General features: G+C 40.9%; 1 protein-coding gene across 1 annotated transcript in view; it reads right to left on the reverse strand.

Moving 5' to 3' along the window:
• LOC106610598 (ALK tyrosine kinase receptor) overlaps positions 1 to 16,178 on the reverse strand; it is a 173,489-nt gene that overhangs the window by 88,013 nt on the left and 69,298 nt on the right. The window contains exons 9-10 of the mRNA XM_082955608.1: positions 15,052 to 15,199; positions 12,085 to 12,192 (exon numbers count right to left, since the gene is read on the reverse strand). Of these exons, the coding sequence (XP_082811734.1) occupies positions 12,085 to 12,192; positions 15,052 to 15,199 (256 nt within the window). The remainder of the gene's footprint in view (positions 1 to 12,084; positions 12,193 to 15,051; positions 15,200 to 16,178) is intronic.

Here is a 16,178-nt window from a genome sequence, read left to right on the forward strand (position 1 = left end):
TTCTTTTCCATCTCTATCATTTACTAAGGATCTCTGCTCTAACGTGACACTTCCCACGTCGTCCATAGGCGCTCAGAGCCCGGGAAAAAACAGAATGTCGTCATTCCAGCCCCAGGCTGAAACACATTATCGCCTTTCTCAAGTGGCCGATCAAGGGACACTGGCTTATGCGCGTGACCCCGACCGCCCCCGCCTTTGGGATTTTTTCCTCTGTTTGCCGAAAAGGAGATTCCCTGTCGGAATATTATCGCTTTTCTACGAGAAAAATGTCGTAAAATTTGATTTTAAACAGCGGTTGACATGCTTCGAAGTACGGTAATGGAATACTTAGAATTTTATTGTCACGAATTGCGCCATGCGCGTGACACTTCTTTACTATTTCGGATAGTGTCTGGAACGCACGAACAAAACGCCGCTATTCGGATATAACGATGGATTATTTTGGACCAAACCAACATTTGTTATTGAAGTAGCAGTCCTGGGTGTGTATTCTTACGAAGACAACAAAAGGTAATGAAACTTTTATAATAGTAAATATGATTATGGTGAGTGCTAAACTTGCCGGGTGTATAAATAGCGAGCCCGTGATGCCTGGGCTATGTACTTAGAATATTGCAAAATGTGCTTTCACCAAAAAGCTATTTTAAAATCGGACATATCGAGTGCATAGAGGAGGTCTGTATCTATAATTCTTAAAATAATTGTTATGCTTTTTGTGAACGTTTATCGTGAGTAATTTAGTAAAATGTTAGCGAATTCCCCGGAAGTTTGCGGGGGGTATGCTAGTTCTGAACGTCACATGCTAATGTAAAAAGCTGGTTTTTGATATAAATATGAACTTGATTGAACAAAACATGCATGTATTGTATAACATAATGTCCTAGGGTTGTCATCTGATGAAGATCATCAAAGGTGAGTGCTGCATTTAGCTGTCTTCTGGGTTTTGGTGACATTAAATGCTGGCTTGAAAAATGGGTGTCTGATTATTTCTGGCTTGGTACTCTGCTGACATAATCTAATGTTTTGCTTTCGTTGTAAAGCCTTTTTGAAATCGGACAGTGTGGTTAGATTAACGAGAGTCTTGTCTTTAAATGGCTGTAAAATAGTCATATGTTTGAGAAATTGAAGTAATAGGATTTTTAAGGTTTTGAAAATCGCGCCACAGGATAGCAGTGGCTGTTACGTAGGTGGGACGAATTCGTCCCACCTAGCCTAGAGAGGTTAATGTTTTGGCACTTCCTATTGCTTCCACTAGATGTCACCAGCCTTTACAAAGTGTTTTGAGTCTTTTACTGTGAGATCTGACCGAACAAGAGCCATGGAACGGTGATGGCCGATTAGACTCTAGCGCGCGAGTTCATGTTGGGTACCCTCGTTCCAATACGTTATAAAAGAGAATCATTCGTCCACCTTGAATATTATTAATGTTCTGGTTAAAAAACGCACTAAAGATTTATGCTATACAACGTTTGACATGTTTGAACGAACGTAAATATATTTTTTCCCCTCGTTCATGACGAGAAGTCCGGCTGGCTTAGATCATGTGCTAACAACACGGAGCTTTTTGGATATAAATGATGAGCTTTTTTGAACAAAACTACATTCGTTATGGACCTGGGATTCCTGGAAGTGACATCTGATGAAGAGAATCAAAGGTAATGGATTATTTACATAGTATTTTCGATTTTAGATCTCTCCAACATGGCCGTTTGTCTGTATAGCAAAGCATATTTTTCTGGGCGCAGTGCTCAGATTATTGCAAAGTGTGATTTCCCAGTAAGGTTATTTTTAAATCTGGCAAGTTGATTGCGTTCAAGAGATGTAAATCTATAATTCTTTAAATGACAATATAATATTTTACCAATGTTTTCTAATTTTAATTATTTAATTTGTGGTGCTGACTTGACTGCCGGTTATTGGAGGGAAACGATTTCCTCAACATCAATGCCATAGTAAAACGCTGTTTTTGGATATAAATATGAACTTGATAGAACTAAAAATGCATGCATTGTCTAACATAATGTCCTAGGAGTGTCATCTGATGGAGATTGTAAAAGGTTAGTGCATCATTCTAGCTGGTTTTATGGTTTTGGTGACGCCTGTCTTTGAATTGACAAAACATTACACACAGCTATTGTCAATGTACTCTCCTAACATAATCTAACTTTATGCTTTCGCCGTAAAACCTTTTAGAAATCGGACAACGTGGTTAGATTAAGGAGATGTTTATCTTTCAAAGGGTGTAAGATAGTTGTATGTTTGAAAAATTTGAATTTTGACATTTATTTGGTTTCAAATTTGCCGCTCTTGAAATGCACCTGCTGTTGATAGGGTGCACCACGGGTGGCACGCTAGCGTCCCACATAGCCCCAAGAAGTTAATCTGCTCATGTTGTGTGTGTTAACCTCTTGGGGCTAGGTGGGACGCTAGCGTGCCACCCGTGGTGCACTCCATCAACAGCAGGTGCATTTCAAGAGCGGCAAATTTGAATCCAAATAAATGTCAAAATTCAAATTTTTCAAAAATACAACTATGTTACACCATTTGAAAGATAAACATCTCCTTAATCTAACCACGTTTTACGATTTCAAAAAGGTTTTACGGCGAAAGCATAAATTTAGAGTATGTTAGGACAGTACATTTACAAGAGTTGTGTGTAATGTTTTGTCAAGTCAAAGACAGGGTCACCAAAACCATAAAACCAGCTAAAATGATACACTAACCTTTTACAATCTCCATCAGATGACACTCCTAGGACATTATGTTAGACAATGCATGCATTTTTAGTTCTATCAAGTTCATATTTATATCCAAAAACAGCGTTTTACTATGGCATTGATGTTGAGGAAATCGTTTCCCTCCAATAACCGGCAGTCAAGTCAGCGTCACAAATTAAATAATTAAAATTAGAAAACATTGGTAAAATATTATATTGTCATTTAAAGAATTATAGATTTACATCTTTTGAACGCAATCAACTTGCCAGATTTAAAAATAACCTTACTGGGAAATCACACTTTGCAATAATCTGAGCACTGTGCCCAGAAAAATACGCGTTGCGATACAGACTAGACGTCATGTTGGGGAGATCTAAAATCGAAAATACTATGTAAATAATCCATTACCTTTGATTCTCTTCATCAGATGTCACTTCCAGGTATCACAGGTCCATAACGAATGTAGTTTTGTTCAAAAAAGCTCATCATTTATGTCCAAAAATCTCCGTCTCGTTAGCACATGATGTAAGCCAGCCGGACTTCTCGTCATGAACGAGGGGAAAAAATATATTTCCGTTCGTTCAAACATGTCAAACGTTGTATAGCATAAATCATTAGGGCCTTTTTTAACCAGAACATGAATAATATTCAAGGTGGACGAATGCATAGCCTTTTATAACGTATTGGAACGAGGGTACCCAACATGAAGTAGCGCGCCAGGTGTCTAATGGGACATCACCGTTCCATGGCTCTTGTTCGGTCAGATCTCCCTCCAGAAGACTCAAAACACTTTGTAAAGGCTGGTGACATCTAGTGGAAGCAATAGGAAGTGCCAAAATATTCCTAAACCCCTGTGTTTTTCAATGGGATAGGTTTAAACTCAATACAACACATCAGGTATCCACTTCCTGTCAGAAAATGTCTCAGGGTTTTGCCTGCCAAATGAGTTCTGTTATACTCACAGACACCATTCAAACAGTTTTGGAAACTTTAGAGTGTTTTCTATCCATATATAATAAGTATATGCATATTCTAGTTACTGGGTAGGATTAGTAACCAGATTAAATCGGGTACATTTTTTTTATCCAGACGTGCAAATGCTGCCCCCTAGACCCAACAGGTTAAATTATTTGTGGCATTGTGGTTACAATGAAGTATGTAAATGTAACGAAATAAATCAAATAAATCCTATTCATAATGAATAATCAAATGCGTTTTGCAAGCCTTTCATTTTTCCCTATTTATTTTTTGTAAGATTTGATTTAATGGTTTTAGATAATACAAAACATACATATCTTCTCTAGGGCCAGTGGGACAATTTCGTCCCACCTACGTAACAGCCTGTGGAATCCCGTGGCGCGTTATTCAAATACCTTAGAAATGCTATTACTTCAATTTCTCAAACATATGACTATTTTACACCATTTTAAAGACAAGACTCTCGTTAATCTAACCAACCGATGTGAGTAAGACATTTAATTGTGTTAACCCTCGCAAGGCTGCCGGCCCCGACGGCATCCTTAGCCGCATCCTCAGAGCATGTGCAGACCAGCTGGCTGGAGTGTTTACGGACATATTCAATCTCTTCCTATCCTAGTCGGCTGTCTCCACTTGCTTCAAGATGTCCACAACTGTTCCTGTACCCAAGAAAGCAAAGGTAACTGAAATAAACCACTATCACCCCGTAGCACTCATTTCTGTCATCGTGAAGTGATTCGAGAGGCTAACTAAGGATCATATCACCTCTACCATACCTGACATCCTAGACCCACTTCAATTTGCTTTACACCCCAATAGATCCACAGACGATGCAATCGCCATCACACTGCCCTATCCCATCTGGACAAGAGGCAGTGGTGTAAAGTACTTAACTAAAAATACTTCAATGTACTACTTAAGTAGTTTTATGGGGTATCTGTACTTTTTTAAACTATTTTTATTTTGGACAACTTTTACTTTTACTTCACTACATTCCTTAAGAAAATAATGTACTTTTTACTCCATATGTTTTCTCTGACACCCAAAAGTACTCATTACATTTTGAATGCTTTGCCTGATAGGGAAATGGTCCAATTCACGTACTTATCAAGAGAACATCCCTGCTCATCTCTTCTGCCTCTGATCTGGCGGACTTACTACAGACACATGCTTCATTTTTAAATTATGTCTGAGTGTTGGAGTGTGCCCCTGGCTATCCGTAAAAAAATAAAAAAATTAAAATGTTGTTGTCCGGTTTGTTTAATATAAGGAATTTGAAATGATTTATAATTGTACTTTTGATACTTATTTATATTTTAGCAATTACGTTTACTTTTGATACCTAAGTATATTTAAAACCAAATACTTTCAGTCCTTTACTAAAGTACATTTACATTTTACATCTTAAGTCATTTAGCAGACGCTCTTATCCAGAGCGACTTACAAATTGGTGCATTCACCTTATAATATCCAGTGGAACAACCACTTACAATAGTGCATCTAAATCTTTTAAGGGGGGGTTTAGAAGGAACTTTATCCTATCCCAGGTATTCCTTGAAGAGGTGGGGTTTCAGGTGTCTCCGGAAGGTGGTGATTGACTCCGCTGTCCTGGCGTCGTGAGGGAGCTTGTTCCACCATTGGGGTGCCAGAGCAGCGAACAGTTTTGACTGGGCTGAGCGGGAACTGTGCTTCCTCAGAGGTAGGGAGGCGAGCAGGCCAGAGGTGGATGAACGCAGTGCCCTTGTTTGGGTGTAGGGCCTGATCAGAGCCTGAAGGTACGGAGGTGCCGTTCCCCTCACAGCTCCGTAAGCAAGCACCATGGTCTTGTAGCGGATGCGAGCTTCAACTGGAAGCCAGTGGAGAGAGCGGAGGAGCGGGGTGACATGAGAGAACTTGGGAAGGTTGAACACCAGACGGGCTGCGGCGTTCTGGATGAGTTGTAGGGGTTTAATGGCACAGGCAGGGAGCCCAGCCAACAGCGAGTTGCAGTAATCCAGGCGGGAGATGACAAGTGCCTGGATTAGGACCTGCGCCGCTTCCTGTGTGAGGCAGGGTCGTACTCTGCGAATGTTGTAGAGCATGAACCTACAGGATCGGGTCACCGACTTGATGTTAGTGGAGTATTTTACTGGGTGACTTTCACTTTTGCTTGAGTAATTTTCTTTTAAGGTATGTTTACTTTTACTCAAGTACAACAATTAAGTACTTTTTCCACCACTGACAAGTGGAATACGTATGGAAGAATGCTGTTCATTGACTATAGCTCAGCATTCAACACCATAGTACCCTCCAAGCTCATTATTAAGCTCGGGCCCTGGGTCTGAACCCCACCCTGTGCAACTGGGTCCTGGACTTCTTGACCGGCCACCCCCAGCTGGTGAAGGTAGGAAACAACACCTCCACTTCACTGATCCTCAACACAGGGGCCCCACAAGGGTGTGTGCTCAGCCCCCTCCTGTACTCCCTGTTCACCCATGGCTGTGTGACCACGCATGCCTCGAACTCAATCATTAAGTTTGCAGACGTCACAACAGTAGTAGGCCTGATTACCAACAATGACAAGACAGCCTACAGAGAGGAGGTGAGGGCCCTCGGAGTGTGGTGCCAGGGAAATAACCTCTATCAATGTCGACAAAACAAAGGAGCTGATCGTGGACTTCAGGAAACAGCAGAGTGTGCTCCACACCCCTATCCTCATTGACAGGACCACAGTTGCGCAGGTGAAAAGCTTCAAGTTCCTCAGTGTACAGATCATTGACGATGGTCCACCAACACAGACAGCGCCTCTTCAACCTCACGAGGTTGAAAAAATTTGGCTTGGCACCTAAAACCCTCACAAACTATTACAGATGCACTATTGAGAGCATCCTGTCGGGCTGTATCACTGCCTGGTACGGCAACTGCACCCCCTGCACCCGCAGGGCTCTCCAGAGGGTGGTGCGGTCTGCCCAATGCATCACCGGGGGCAAACTACCTGCCCTCCAGTATACCTACATCACTTGATGTCACAGGAAGGCCAAAAAGATCATCAAGGACCTCAACCACCTGAGCCACAGCCTGTTCACCCTGCTATCATCCAGAAGGTGAGGTCAGTACAGGTGCATCAAAGCAGGGACCGAGAGACTGAAAAACAGCTTCTATCTCAAGGCCATCAGACTGTTAAATAGCCACCACTAGACGGCTTCCACCTGGTTATGTAACTCTGCACCTTAGAGGCTGCTGCCCCATATACATAGACTTGAAATCACTGTCCACTCTAATAATGGAACACTAGTCACTTTAATAATTTTCACATATTTTTGCTTTACTCATCTCATATGTATATACTGTATTATATTCTTTTGTATTTTAGTCTGTCACTCCGACATTGCTCATCCTAATATTTATATAATTATATATTCCTTAATTCAACTGTTTTACTTTTAGTTTGTGTGTATTGTTGTGAATTGTTAGATATTACTGCACTGTTGGAGCTAGAAACACAAGCGTTTTTCTACACCCGCAATAACATCTGCTAAACATGTGTATTTGGCAAGTAAAATATTATTTTAATTTTGATTTGGCTAAAAATAAGCCTTGCCATGAATTAAGAACAGATTTTTTTTCCTTCACAATGCAATGCGGTACATTGACAACTCAAATCGCTTTAAAGAGCCTTCTAATATTAGAAAACAAATTAATATACCAAAACAATAACTTAAAAATCAGTCATCCCTGGATTTCTTCAAATTGCTGTGCAGGAAAAGGATGTCATCCACCGTGTCTGGTCGCAGGCTCACAGCTGGCTTCTCACTGAAACCACACATTCATCTGAAGGTGACACTTTATCCTTTGGAACCACACAATTACCAGGTGGACAGTAGGCCTCTTGATAGAGGAAAACAACAAGATCCACAAGTATTCTTTCACAATAGCTGGCCTTATGTTATCTGCAGTTTTGTGATGCACTGTCCCACTCCGCGGTGGACAACATTCAGTCTTCGTATATGTAATGGGCTCTAAGGCACAAGAATTCTATTTTTAGAAAATCTGCAGTCCACATGTCAAGTGTAATTGAGCCATTGTATTTACCCAAGTTCTCTCTCAACTCCGGGGCCACCCGCCTGCTGATTTTTTTGGCCTGATGCAGGACTCTATTGCGATAGGAAAGAGACTGACAAACATTCCCACCTCAATTAATTTACAAAAGTATAGTCTAATAGCTTGACTATGTGTGAACAATCCCCCAATTTGTGCAACAGTTTAGACTACTGATGCTGCGGTAAGTCAGAGATGAATCTTATTGTAACGTGTAGCCTAATGGCCAAAAAAGGGCAAACTTGCAATGTATTCGATGCTTAAGCACTCTGAAGTTTTACATTTCTACCTCAATATCACAGACCATATTTGCCCTAACGAAAAATGCATCAACCCCTACAAATATTTCAATGTATAATAGTCCATTATAATATATTGTAATTCTGTTGCCAATTGGAGTATTTGTTTCATATCCTACTGATTCTGTGATCACCATGCCTCACGCAACCGCAAAAAGTTTGGATAAAGCAATTTCACAAATCTGGCTGTTTTAAACTTTGCTATGCTGTATTAAAGGCTTTACACTTTTTTTCATTATAACAGACTCTCTGGTATTAGTTATCTTTTATTTAGTATTGTTTACAGTGTTCCAAACTGGCAGATAGATTATATTGTAATCTAACAGTACCTGTTTGTCATGCAACAGTATCTCTTGCGCTTTTGACAATGATTTTACATGAGGCATATTTGACATGATATACAGTGGCTTGCGAAAGTATTCACCCCCCTTGGCATTTTTCCTATTTTGTTGCCTTACAACCTGGAATTAAAATAGATTTTTGGGTGTTTGTATCATTTGATTTACATAACATGCCAAACACTTGGTACTTATAGATTGCATCAAACATGATTTAGACCTTAATTATGAAAAACTGTTTATTTCTGTATTTCATGATTGGAACTTGCTGAAAAGTGTCAACAATGTTCCTTTCGCCGAGTTTAAACAGTACAGCGAAAAATGGTACTTACAGATTGCATCAAACATGATTTAGACCATGTTTATGAAAAACTGTTTATTTCGGTATTTCATGATTGCAACTTGCTGAAAAGTGTGAAGATGCAAAATATATTTTATTGTGAAACAAACAAGAAATAAGACAAAAAAAACAGAAAACTTGAGCGTGCATAACTATTCACCCCCCAAAGTCAATACTTTGTAGAGCCACTTTTTGCAGCAATTACAGCTGCAAGTCTCTTGGGCTATGTCGCTATGAGCTATAAGCTTGCCCATTCTTCAAGGCAAAACTGGTCCAGCTCCTTCAAGTTGGATGGGTTCTGCTGGTGAACAGCAATCTTTACGTCATACCACAGATTCTCAATTTGATTGAAGTCTGGGCTTTGACTAGGCCATTCCAAGACATTTAAATGTTTCCCCTTAAACCACTCGAGTGTTGCTTTAGCAGAAACAGGTTTCCCTCAAGAATTTCCCTGTATTTAGCGCCATCCATTGTTTCTTCAATTCTGATCAGTTTCCTATTCCCTGCCGATGAAAAACATCCCCACAGCGTGATGCTGCCACCACCATGTGGGGATGGTGTTCTCGGGGTGATGAGAGGTGTCTGGTTTGCGCCAGACATAGTGTTTTCCTTGATGGCCAAAAAGCTACATTTTAGTCTCATCTGACCAGAGTACCTTCTTCCATATGTTTGGGGAGTCTCCCACATGCCTTTTGGCAAACACCAAATGTGTTTGCTTATTTTTTTCTTTAAAAAAATACTTTTTTTCTGGCGACTCTTCCGTAAAGCCCAGCTTTGTGGAATGTATGGATCAAGTGGTCCTATGGACAGATACTCCAATCTCCGCTGTGGAGCTTTGCAGCTCCTTCAGGGTTATCTTTGGTGTCTTCGTTGCCTCGCTGATTAATGCCCTCCTTGCCTGGTCTGTGAATTTTGGTGGGCAGCCCTCTCTTGGCAGGTTTGTTGTTGTGTCATATTCTTTCCATTTTTTAATAATGGAATTCACTTTCCAATAAATTGGAATTAAAAAGAAGCCATCCAACCTTGATGGGCTATCAGCAGGACAATAGACTCTTGCCGAGTTTAGGGACTTTAAATGTATTCATGGGTGTTTGCGAGGCATGTCTCATCACCCATCTCTTTGCATAACCCACCACATGCACCGTTTTCTAACCACATCTGGATGGATCCACAACGAATTACTATGGAAATAAATATCACTGAATGACAGAAATATTTGTATAAAGTAGGCTAATGCAATTGAAGGCAACAAATTGTTGCTTACTGAAACAGCCAAAGTCATCCAAATGTTATATGATTTGAAGCAACAGCCTACCCGCGTGTGGTAAACTATTTCAGCACTGCTTTGAGACAAGCATGGGGACTGGTCTTGATAACTCAGTGAGATTTTTATTTCACTGAATCTCTGTTTGGGTATTGGTTAGCCTTCAATTGGGGACTGGAAATGTTAGGATTATTTTGCTCTTCACCCTTGCAGTCGCTTAGTAGCCTAAACCTACTCCCGACCGATCACATTGTAGAGTGACATATTTTCCTAATGGGAACCCTGAGGCCTACATAGGTTACTGTAAAATGCATTTTCATTTTTCTTGGAATATAAACACCATAAAATTAATTAATTTCATTAAGCTAAATTGCTAACAGTATAAACAGCACAACAAATACAATAATAATTTACAATCAATCCCATATAGTCTGTTCGAACAAGAAAAGGTTTTAAAGTCTCAAGCATAGCCAATATTTAAAACAGCCAAATGCATTCGTTAATTCAATCGCTTTAGCCGACATGTTGCGATTTATAACAAAAAATGCTTGACTGTATTTAAAGACATGGATGACTTGTATGCTGTGTGATGACATGCACAATTAAATGACTGATTGATTGATATACTGTATATTGAAGTAGGCCTTTATGCCAATAAGTAAGTTACGTTAAAACAGCTAGAGTAAACAGGACTCGTACAGTGGTTCTTCCTTTAAAAGTTGCAGCATACTGCAGCACAGCTTGCGTGGTGCCACAGAATTCTATGGCATGTTATTTAATTGCCAACTACTGGTACCATTAATGCTAGTTAGTGCTAGTTTGACCACCAGAGGGCATCTTTGAGAAGCATTTGATAGCCTTCAATAGTGGCTGTACTAGAGAGTTTAAAACCTTTTTTATAAGAATATAGTATGGGACTGATTAAGAAATTTTGCTTAATTAATTTGCTTAATATTATGGTGTTTCTATTCCAAGAAAAATTAAAAACCCTCTGGGTTTCCGTTAGGATGGAACGTAAAATATGGCGCTGTACAACGTGACGGTTGGAAGTAGGCTACAGTGCTGGGCTATTTAGATAAAGAATCCCTGTGTCGTGCGCAGGCACGTGGGAGACTGGGATTCAATTCCCCGATGGGAAGGAAGGAGTAGGCTGTCCTTGTAAATAATAATTTGTTCTTAACTGATTCCATATGTGTTATTTCATAGTTGTGATGTCTTCACTATTATTCAACAATGTAGAATGCACCGTAAAGTTGGTTGCCAACCGCCATATAAAGTCCAAAGAATGAAAAAAAAGAAAGCCTGAGGAAGGAGGAGAGATGGCGAGAAAGGAATTCGGTTTACCTTTTTATCTGTGGATTAGTTGTCGGAGTAGAGACCTTGTGCATTTCAGGTAAAATAGCAACCCAATGTTTATATCCCAGGACAAATTAGCTAGCAACAGCAAGCCTGCTAGCTAAATTGCCAAAAATGTTTAATGCTTTTCGTCCTGTCCCCAAATTAATATAATTGGTGCAGAGTTTGTTTTGATATTTCAACCTTCCTTGTCCTGATCGTGTCTGGTGTGGGGGTACAAAATCAACATGCGCGCGATGACGCACACACACGTCCGGTTTGGTCAGCCTGTAACGGTGAGTTCTAAAAGCATTATAGGCCTACTGTTTTGATGATAAGTGTTTGATGTGATTTTCGATAGCATTTGCATTGATGTCAGAGTGATTAGAGGGACAATAGAGAGCTGAGTACCAGACCATTAGCGATCGTTAGTGAGTTGGGCACTACCAACGCATCAGCGCCATTCATGTACTGAGTGCATAGAAGGAGATTACTGTGACTCAACAGTGATGTGGAATTTGACTGCGGTCTTGACTCAGGACTGCCAGAGTGGCGGTAATGCAGTCATCGCAACAGCCCTAATCCTTACCAGACTCTTTTATTTCCATTACTTCCATCCTTCACATCTGACAGTTGAAAGCAACGTGGAGGAGACATACCCAATCTTTTCACCTATCAGTTATCAAGGAGGGCAAGAAAACAGGGAAAGCTTTGCGACTCTGCCTTTTCTCCTTACCTTGAACACATAGGTGGCTCCTCCTCCTCCGCCCCCGCCCCCTTTGACCTGTGTCTTCTTGTCCAATGGCGTCTGCTCTACACAGATCTTGTTCAGTGTCCCGTTGGTCTACCAATGAGAATGGAGAGAGAGTGATAGCTGAGTTTCTTTATTCAGGGGAAAGTAACACATTTGAGACACTGTACATCTGTATAATCCAGACTTCCTCACAAATCATGCATTGATATCAATGGAAGATATCTGCTAAAGTCAAGTTCCAAGCTCATATCTGTAGGTAGGATTGGGCCTTTACTAGCCTATTCCCAGATCTGTTTGTGCTTTCTTGACAAATTCTACAGTCATTGTCATGCAAAACAAGACGTGTCCAAGAGCATAGGAGTACTACACCTAATGTGTTATTCTACCCAATCTACCCATCACTGCCTTGGGCTATTGTAACAAATGAGAGATTTATCGAGAGCCAAACGACCAGCGGTGCTGATGACAGGTAATAATAACCAAACAGTCAGTCCTCTTCCTTCCAACCACGACATTTTCATCAATCTGGACTTCAGGCTCCTACAGCCAGAGCTGGAGAGGGAGGGGCCAATATGGAGTTTGATTGACAGCTGCAGGAGGAGAGGGGGCAATGGACCTTGGCCAGTGCCCCATGGGAGGCCGTGGATTGCCAGAGCTCAATTTCACACAGAATTACCCCCCCCGTCCTCCTGCCCTAACCCACACCCTTCCACCTCTGGCTGTCGCTTTTGTGTGCGTGTGCGTGTGTGTGCGTGCGTGCATGTGTGCGCGTGCGTGCGTGCGCGTGCGTGCATTAGTATGTGTGAGTGTCTAATATGGTGTGTAAAAGCCTAAAAGGATATTAATACATCTACAGAGGGGAGGCTGTGAGAAACATAGAACACACCAGCACTCAACTAATCAGTTTTAAAGCCCCCTTTTGAGAGTATCTACTTCCTTCAGGATTATAGACCTGATAGAAATTATAGACCTCAAATGACTCCAAATGCATCTGGGCCAACTCTCAGCTTTTCATTGTCTAACATTTTTCTCCAAGATATGATTCCTGACTGAGAACTCCAAAATATAAGACAACTCTGGGATGAGGCCAAAAACAACAAAATGGGCTGAGAGGAGGGGTGTAAACGTTTAAACAAAATTGGGATTCTTGATGTTAAGAAATCATCCCTAAACGAAAAACAATGTTTATTTATTTTTTCCCCAGCTATCACAAAATATTATTTTCTGTGTTATAGCCTAAGTAGACGATTGGCTATAAAGGCCTGGGGAAAGTTGTGTAATTTAAATAAAACCAGAGAGGAAGAGTCATTTAGAAAATCAAGACAAGACATTGCAAGATACAGATTACTTAGACATATGTGCATGGTTCTTTCTGCCCCTTCCTCTCTCTCCATCGTGCTGTCTCGTGCTTGCCTGTTCGTTCTCTTCACTAATGATGCGCATGTGTGTTCAGTAATCGGTCTGTTGCGTGTAGAATATCCTAGCCTATTCATTGATGATAAGCCCTGCTTTACTGAAGTTGCGAGACATTGCAAGCCAAACAATTGCGAGATACAGCATTCCATTGTGAGATACAGCTTTTGATTACCGTTAGATAGGCCTAGTGCACAGTTCTGACTGTTTGCCTGGAGGCCGACCTGACGTTATATTCTGCCCCTCCCCTCTCCCTCCGTTCTTCGCAAGCTCCCTCACTTTGAAAGATATAAGCGTTTGTGTTCTCCAAAGTACTGCAACTAACCAGTCTCTTTTCCAAAAATACTGAATTTTAGGACTTGAGGAGTCGATTCATCGCAGAATTGAATCTTGACACTCAGAAATGGGAGTCAACACCGGGAGTCGATGTGCAAGGAGTCGAGGAATCAATTATTTTGGAGTCGACTCTCCACCACTACGTCATCAACATTTGAGAAAATGGTAGAGAAAGGCAAGCAACAGCAGCGAAGTCCTGTATGACAATACTTTGAGAAGTTAAATCAAGCGTCTTGCCATTTCCACATTTGGATTGGGACTCTCACCTAGGGATGTGACAAATGGAAAATGTGGTGAAATGCAAATTTGCGAGTTGTAATTGAGGTACGGTAATAATAGGTGCAATGCTTAACCATCTGAAAGGGATGCACTGTGAGACCTAAACCGTTACTGGAAGCAGTGCGGCTGCATTGTGAATTCACGTGGAATTTTATGAATTTGTGTTATTATTTTAACAGAAAACGGATAAAAATGCTGTTTAAACGTTAATAATTGTTTACCATTTCTCACATTCCTAATGAGAGTCAATTCAATAAAACAATGTTTACAGTGGAAATGTCAAAGCAGTTTTGAGGATGTTCTTCTTTTGCCATATCCCTGAGACTTCAACATTCCAGTTTGGATCGAGCTAGGCCATATAATAGGCTACTTATGCACTTGTGAATAACTGACAGGATTGCGTATAGGTGTAAGTGATGAAGCAACCTGGTTAATTAGAAAGCAAAATTAAGCATTACCATAGCCCCCCTGGACTAAGAAACCTGGTTTAACCTGGGTTTGTCTTCAGTGTATTTGTTTTTTTCCCAGGTTATCAGACCCTTCTTAGATACAGTCATCTTAGATAGGGCTCCTGAGTGGCGCAGCGGTGTAAAGCACTGCATCTCAGTGCAAGAGGTGTCACTACAGTCCCTGGTTTGAATCCAGGCTGTATCACATCCGGCCGTGATTAGGAGTCCCATAGGGCAGCGCACAATTGGCCCAGCGTCGTCTGGGCTTGGCCGGTGTAGGCCGTCATTCTAATTAAGAATTTATTCTTAACTGACTTGCATAGTTAAATAAAAAGGTTAGATCTACACAGTCCACTTTGATCCAAGTGCCTGCCTAGGAGGCAGGGGCTAGGGGTCAATTTTGGATGAGGCATAATTGTTAAAGTAATGAGCCTTGACATGTATTCTGAGCTTTTGGGAAGTTGGTACTCACATTGGGGCAAGCGTCCTCTCCTTTTTGGCCCACCAGGAAATGAAGCAACTCGCCCTTCTGAAGCAGGAAGTCCGCTGTGAGTTGGACGCCATGTGACTTGGTCATGGCCAATACGCTGCGACCGCCAGCCGCCCCACAAGCTGTGATCCTGTTTTGGAAATACACATAAACAGAAAGGCATGACTTTGGTATTACTACTTTGTATGAACCAGCTGTGCATAAGGCATTATAAATGCATTTATCACATTTGATTTAACTTGAAGGTCTGTAGCTTTGTGGGCGACCCGACCAAATTCACATAGAAATGTGAGTTAAATATTTGTCAGCCTCATTGAAAGCAAAACTGATAAGCAGTATATCCATTCTATGTGCACTATTTCTATGCTTCCAGTCCTTATGTTTCAGTTTTGTGTCTTTAATATTATAAAGCCAACTCGGCTCCTTCATTCATTGAATCAGATTCATTCATTCATCACAAAGCCCACTGATATTGCAAACTACTTTAACGACTTTTTCATTGGCAAGATAAGCCAACTTTGGGATGACATGCCAGCAACAAACGCTGACACTACACATCCAAGTATATCGGACCAAATTATGTAAGACAAGAATCGTACTTTTGAATTCTGTAAAGTCAGTGTGGAAGAGGTGAAAAAATGATTGTTGTCTATCAACAATGACAAGCCACCGGGGTCTGATAATCTAGATGGAAAATTACTGAGGTTAATAGCAGATGATATTGCCACTCCTATTTGCCACATCTTCAATTTAAGCCTACTAGAGAGCGTGTGCCCTCAGGCCTGGAGGAAAGCTAAAGTCATTCCGCTACCCAAGAATAGTAAAGACCCCCTTACTGGTTCAAATAGCTGACCAATCAGCCAGTTACCAACCATTCGTAAACTTCTGGAAAAAATTGTGTTTGACCAGATACAATGCTATTTCACAGTAAACAAATTGACAACAGACTTCCAGCACGCTTATAGGGAAGGATACTCAACAAGCACAGCACTTACACAAATGACTGATGATTGGCTGAGAGAAATTGATGATACAATTATTGTGGGGGCTGTCTTGTTAGACTTCAGTGCAGCTTTTGACATTATTGATCATTGTCTGCTGCTGGAAAA

The sequence above is a fragment of the Salmo salar genome, chromosome 09, assembly GCF_965601325.2.
Source record: "Salmo salar chromosome 09, fSalSal1, whole genome shotgun sequence".
Classification (NCBI taxonomy): Eukaryota; Metazoa; Chordata; class Actinopteri; order Salmoniformes; family Salmonidae; genus Salmo; species Salmo salar.